Source organism: Sphaerodactylus townsendi, linkage group LG08 (genome assembly GCF_021028975.2).
Source record: "Sphaerodactylus townsendi isolate TG3544 linkage group LG08, MPM_Stown_v2.3, whole genome shotgun sequence".
Taxonomy (NCBI): domain Eukaryota; kingdom Metazoa; phylum Chordata; class Lepidosauria; order Squamata; family Sphaerodactylidae; genus Sphaerodactylus; species Sphaerodactylus townsendi.
This window is the reverse complement of record NC_059432.1, coordinates 73,608,303-73,615,324: the sequence shown is the minus strand read 5'-3', so window position 1 is coordinate 73,615,324 and position 7,022 is coordinate 73,608,303. Positions and strand designations below refer to the sequence as shown.

Sequence of the window (7,022 nt, the reverse complement as noted above, 5' to 3'; positions counted from 1 at the left end):
ATCACATAACATATGGATCCATGCTCATGTATCTAGTTATGATATATTCATCCACGCTGCTGGAAGCAAGGAACTGGAGTCTATAAGCTAGAGCTGGAACACAGGGGCCGTTTCCGCACGGCCAAAAGCAGCGACGCGATGACGTCGCAAATTGCGACGCATCCCAAAAAAAGCGTTCACACAGACAGGCGGAGCTGCGGGCGTCCGCAGCCCCGCAGAAATGTGACGGTTCGCACGGAAACGCTGCGGAAGCGGCGTCTCGCGACGTTGCGCCTGCGCGACCGTGCAGGTCTGGACGCCATTTTTGACGACAGCCCCGTGGCGGCTGTTCGCACGAGTGCGGCGTCGATGCGTCACATGGGGAAAAAAGAGTGGTTTTAAGCGTTTTCTGAATACACCGTCTTCGCGCCGGTTTAGCGTTTTCGCGACGGCGCGACTGCGCACCTCCGCCGCTGCGCGTGCGAACGCTCTCGCTCTGACGCTTCTTTTTCCGTTGCGACGACGTCATATTTTGCCCGTGCGGAAACGGCCAGGGTTACACCTAGCTGACTGGAAAACAAGGTTACATCTAACTGACTGGAAAACAGGGTTATACCTAGCTTATCTGGTATTTTGCTCCCTTTCTGCCACCCAGGACTTCTGCTTCCACTGTTCCTATGGTGGGAGAGGGTCCTGTGTGGGGCTACAGTCCTGGGCTTGAATCTGCCTGGCGGAAGCATAGAGGCTGATTCAAGGACTGGCAGTGAGTTTCCCTTGCAGAGTCTGGCATTCAGATGCCACTGGTACATCCTCGGCACTGATGCATTCTTGGCAGGCAGCTCAGGAGCGTGGAAACTGCTCTGTTCTCCTGTTATTAAACTTGGCTTCTTAAGATTCTCCTCAAGAGGACTTGGGGTCAAATTAATGGGCTGGCTGGAGGGGGTCTTGACCACCAGTCTCAGAAGATTTACCGTCATTCCCAAAAGTCATCATTTCATTCTGGGTGCTGTCATCCTGATTCTATATCAGACTATCAAGTCCCAAGGAAGATCATTCCACTATGGGGACTTTCACTGTAGTTCCAAAACATTTATATTACTTCCATGGAGTGTCACTATACTCTGAGCACTGTCATTTTTGTCTCAGAACAGTGATGCTACACCCAAGGGCTGCATTCCTCTCTGGGGGCTGTTACTCCCAGACTAGAACTTTTATGCAACCAGTCCAGTTCCAGAATTCTATGCCACTTCTATGTGCCGTCCTTCCATTCTGGTGGTTGGTTTTCCAGTCCCAGAATAATTATGCCAATCCCAAGGACCAGCATTACGCTCTAACAGCTGCCATTTTAGTTCCATAGTAGTTTATATGTTCACAGTGGCTGTCATTTGAATACTTACTGGCATCAGACACTTGGTATCCTTCGCATCTATACCATTAGCGGATCTCTTTGAAAGTTATACCTTTATTGAAGACTTGATATCTTAGTATTGTCTTTGGGATACCCTGTATTTGTATTATTCATTGCTTTGTTGGTGTTATCTTTAATATGTATACTTTATTGTTGATTAAGAGTTGTGGGTCTGTTATTTGAATGTTTTAGTCATTTTCATTAAAAATAGAGTTTTTAACCTTGCACTAGAGCCAGACAGATTCTGCTTTTGGCTCATCCTTTAAGACTGTCATTCCAGTCCTAGAACACTTATGCAGTAGTACTTTCTGATGCCATCCTTCTTCTCTGGAGGCTGTCCTGCCAATTCCAGAGAAGTTTATAGGATCCCAGTGGCCATCATTCCATTCTGAGGGGTGTCATTCCAGTTTCAGAGTACTGATTCCCATCTAAAGAATCATTCCACTTTGGGGCTACCATTACTGTCCCTGAACATTTTTATCTTTGCCCAGGGACCATCATCTCAGTCTGGGGACCTGTGCTCAAAATGTATCCTGCATTTATCAGAATCTATCTTGCACTTTCACTACAACTTTTTTATCCTGTATTTTTTTTCCAATGGAGCTCATGCAAGTCACCTGGCATTCCTGACTCCCAGTATATCCAATGGTCCTTCAAGCATATTCTTTACTCCCCGTGGGCACTCTTGTCATTTCATTTAGTATATCCCCTGAATCAGCCCTTTTGCCCAAGTCTTTCTTAAGGCTGTGACACTTCCCACTCTGTGATATGTTCATTTCACTGAAGCCGCTTTCCCCTGTATTAATCATTTCCCTTCCAGGTTTTGCAAAGATTCTGCTTTTGGACTACCAAGAATCTGGCTCCAAGAATCTGGTTCAGCATCACACAGAAAAGATGTCCTGAGCTGTCTCAACCTGTGGGAGATGTCTAGCACCAAACTGGCTGCAACTCTTTGGCTTGTGGAACTCAGACTCTCTAGTTGTATAAAGGCATTATATAGGGGTGACTTCCAGCATCTTTATATGCACCATTCCCCTGGATTACAGTCCATTGCAGGGAACTAATTCAAGAAGTAGCACGTGGTCTGTCGCCAGAATACCACAGTTCTCCTGCTTTAATGACACTGGCAAATTTAGCATTCTGTAGAACTCAGGCAGGCTGTTCCTGTGCTGGACCTGCTGCTGAGAGAGAGACCACCAGCATGTACCGGCACATTTTCAACGGAGAACACACAACATCTTGGAAGAGAAAAGCCTCCCCCTGCCCTTCTTCCCACGCAGTGAATATTTCTCTGCCTTAAAATGCCTTTCTGGAAACTGGAGCCGTGGTATCTGCTCAGTCAATGCTAATCTTTTTTAGCAGCTCAGGAGTGAAATGAAAGAAGCTTGCACCAGCATCTTAGTCAATCAAGCGTGCTTATGAGGGGGATGCAGCGAAGCTGAAACAATAGCGGAGGTGTGCGGCCGCCGTGCAGATCTTCGGGGACGCTTTTTGAGTTACGCACGATGGAGAGCGAGCGAGCGAGAGCTGGCGAAGAGATCAATAACCCTGCGGGTCACCTAAGGGAGTTCCAAACTGCAAAGCGAGCTTTGCCTATGAGCTGTGCAATGGATACGCGGGCACGCTATGGGGGGGGGGGGGGGGGCGGACACGTGTGCGAACCATCGCCGGCCCGGCACAAAACCTTGCCCAGCCCTTCCTTCTGACTCCTTCCCCTCCGCACCAGATCCAGCGGCGCACAATACACACTAGGCTCCATTCAGAGGCAAGCTCGTCTGACAGCCAGCAACGCGCAACCCTAGTTTGGGCCGCACTTCGAGCGCAGTTGAGAGGCCGGTAGCATCCGCCTGTCCATCAAAGACCAGTCCAAGCAGCAGCAGCAGCAGCAGCAGCGACTTCTGAAAGAAGAAGACATATCCGAGCGCGGAGTATGGAGCGAGCCGGGGGTGGAGCTAGGGAGGGGCGAAAGACAAGGGCCACGCAGCCCGCCGATTGGTTATTGGGGGGCGTGATGCCACGTCCGGAGGGGAAGCCCTGCCTCGCCGTGGAGCCTCCTCTCTTTCTGTGCCTGGCTGGCTTCGCAGGTGGTGGCGCCGCCGCCGGATCGGACGGACGGACGCACGAGCGCTTTTCTCCGGCGCCGCTTGCCCAGGCTGCCTCCCTAGCCCGGCCGGCTTCCAGCCTCGAACTGGGACTTGCCAGCGTGGGGCGTCCTCTTTAGCATCCTTGGCAGAAGTCCCCCTTTCTCCACCGCCGGGCGAGACCTGAAAGATGCGAGCTGCCTTGTAGTCAAACGCTGAGCGCCGCAAAGAAAGAAAGAAAAGGGCAAGGGGGAAAAACAGCTTGGACCGGGTCTTCGATGCAAATCCACCCGGCCCGCGGATTGCCCGTCCGGTGGTCTCCCGAGCGCCGCTCCTGAAAGCAGCAGTTCGAAGTGACCCCCGTGCCCGCCTCCTTTCCCTGGCCCCGAGGGCGCTTGTCGGAAGTGCCTGCTGCCCCCGCTGCGCTCTTTGCAGCCGGTCAGCTCGCCCTCTCCCACCCGGCTGGCTCGCTTGGCTCGGGCTTGCCATTGTTTGTTGCCTGCCCCCGGGAGGGTTGCGGGCGGAGGCAGGGATGCTGGGGGGGAGGTGGGACTGAGCGCCCGGGTCGCCCTCACCTCGCCGTCACCCTTCGGAGCCGGGCTGAAGAGCGAGCGAGCGAGCCGGAGCCCGCGCCGAGAGACACACACAGAGAGAGAGCCCGCTTGGGGATCTGCGGCCAGGATGCCTTTCTTCTCGTGGGGATTTTGGCTGCTGTGGGTCGCCGCGTCCGTCTCGGCGAGGAGCGACGGCGGCAACAAGCCGAGGAGCTGCTCTGAGCTCCGGCAACTCTACGGAGCCAAGGGATTCAGCCCGAGCGGCGTCCCCCAGGCGGAGATCTCCGGTGAGTAGGGCCGGGCCGGCCGGTTGCTCCCCTCCCGCCCCGGGTGGGCCAGATGGGGAGCTGCTCCCGCTGCCCCTTTCCGCCAGGAGTCGTCGTGGGGCTGCGCTGCGCTATTCGGGCAACCGGCTTTTGGATTCGCTCACAATGAGAGGAGGATTTCTCCGACCCCCGGCAGCTAGCCCCAAGCGCCGGACCCTTGGAAAATCAAGAGCGCCTCTGAGCACGTGGAGAGGGCCCTTGCCTTTTCAGTCAGCAAATCGCAGCCTCGCACAGCTGAGATTAGGGTCAAGGTTTCCCAGGCCGGGGCGTGATTTCAGGACTGTTTGGAGGCCCCTTTGTGAAGTCTCTCACAAAGCAGGAGCTTCGCTTGAAAACGGCGCTGCGTTACTCGTTAAGCTCTCCCCCCTCCCCAAGTTCTTTGTGGGACTCCTATTGATGCCTTTCCGTAAATGGTGCTATGGCCACTTGATGTTGGCTGCTTGTCACCCACAATATAACCTCCACTGTCTGCAAGTAGTCAGTCTTTCCGGGAACTTCAGCATGTGCTGTGGCTTTTCTTGCAAAAAAATAGCATCTGCTGGAGCCTCCTTGTTGAAAGAAGGGCTGGAATCTCTGTGTGTCAGGCGTTCCTGGGAAACGCAGGATCATCCTTGGTGCCACCACTGCCTCACAGTGTGCATTGTTCCCTGAGTTTTATGTGATCCTTTTGTCAGGCAGAGAGGTTCTTTTCCCCGTCAACCCTCTCTCTCTCCTCCCTGCATAATACTGGGGATGTGGTTTTAAAAATAAAACTCTGTCCTTAGCATATGGCAGTAATGCTCTAGAGGATTTAAGTCAGAAGTGTGGTGGATAATGAAAAACTGTTGTGATTAGTTCCTAAGTTAGAGGATGCCACAAGGTAATAAAGGAGAAGATGCGACATGGTTTTCTTAAAAACCAACTGACAGTTGTTGAAACTACAACCACCCAACTGTTTGAAGTGGGCAACTCTAGCTGAGGAAACTCTCTGCAGCCCTTTAGTGATATTTAAGATTCTTTCTACTTTTTGACTAATTAAAGCACAGGGGTTTTACACTTCTTTTGACACTTATGAAATCTAAGAGCAAAAAATGATATTTTTTGTAAGTTTGACTGGCTGTGGGAACTTCATCATTGAAACTCCAGAGGTTACCGCAGGGTGGACAGCAATAGCCAACCAGCGCAAGTTTCCTATCAAGATCACACCAAGTCCTGGTTGTGTTTACTTGGAAGTAAATCTTATTGATTTCAGTGACATGACTCCCAGGTGCATTGTAGCCCCATAAATTTCAATTGGATAAGTCAGCATGAAGTGTGTGAAGTTCTATAATTTTCTTCTTGCCTAAGAAGATAAACATGGCTTTGTTAGTCCTTGTGTGTATTGGATTGATCTTTTGGATGGGTGTTTTAAGGACTGGAATTGGTGGTTGTAATTAGAATATGCTGTAAACAGCCTTAGTTATAATTTTGCACCAAGGCAGGGCATAATTATGGGGAATGAATATACATGGGTAAATTTTCATTTAATTTTTTCCCATCTGTTTAGATAATTTATACCATCTCCTTCTATAAAGGAGCATACAAGGTGGTTTACAATGAAGAGTGTTCCACAGAGCAGTCAAAAGTTCTGATGAAACCAATATCAACAATTAGTTACTCCATTTAATCAAATCTCATAATGACATCTTAGTAAGAATGTTTATTATTTTTAAATGTGGAGGTGCATGGTAAGAAGACTGATAGCCCCTTCAGCAGAAATGCTCCAATATTCATTCTTTTAAGGGCAAATGAGCCTTCTGGGTAAGTGCATTATAATGAGGTAAAGCAAACATACCTTTTTGCATTGGAAAGGCTGCCCCCTAGAGAACATTATCAGTTGCATTGTTAGTATGTGCAATATCTGCAGGTTCTTTAGATCCTTATTTCTTAGTCCTGAAATATGTTAACTTTATTGGCAAATGACCTTTAAGACATACCTGTTAGAAACAAGGAACTGCTTTGTCTGTTCAAAACTTTGCAAAGTGAGCAGACTTTGCTCACTTGCTCTTAATTTCAATACCATGAATACTTGGGAGTTTGTTCTTCTGAGAGTTTGTTCTTTTGAAGCCAGTGGGGCATATTTCTAACCTATCATACATGAACATATTTAGATCACAGTTCTGCCTCCCCAGCTACGTACAGTGAGCATATAGAAATTGTTGAGAAGTTGAATTGCAACTATTTTTTTTCCCTTCTGGTCATTTCAATATTAGATTCCTGCAAAACAGATAGGTTTGCCTTGAGTATTGGTCCATCTGCATTAATTATGCTACACACAAATCATTAAATGCTTATTTACTTATTTACTTCATTTATACCCTTCATTTCCCCCCTGGGGTCCCAGAGCAACTTATCTTTCTTTATCCTTCTCATTTTATCCTCATAGCAACTCTCTGATATAAGGTTGAGACTCACATATTCTGACAGTATGTGACTGACTCAAGATCACTCATTAAGCATCTATAACAGAGTAGGAATTTGAACCTGGGTCTGCAGATCATAATTTGAACTCTAATCACAACATTAAAATAATATGCTAAAGGGTCTGTAGATGAAGCAGCATCATTCGGCATCGTCTGGTTGACATTAAATAACAGTGCCATTATTTTTGGAGCATGATATGCTGGAAATTTGTTTGTCTTCTATTTCATTGTTT

At 48.8% G+C, this 7,022-nt stretch overlaps 1 protein-coding gene across 1 annotated transcript in view; it reads left to right on the top strand.

The window, feature by feature from the left end:
• Window positions 1-3,407: 3,407 nt before the first annotated feature.
• The window catches only part of GPC1 (glypican 1), a 245,336-nt gene continuing 241,721 nt past the window's right edge, over window positions 3,408-7,022 (top strand). Inside the window, exon 1 of the mRNA XM_048506840.1 lies at window positions 3,408-4,309. Within this exon, the coding sequence (XP_048362797.1) occupies window positions 4,150-4,309 (160 nt within the window). The 5' untranslated portion in view covers window positions 3,408-4,149. The remainder of the gene's footprint in view (window positions 4,310-7,022) is intronic.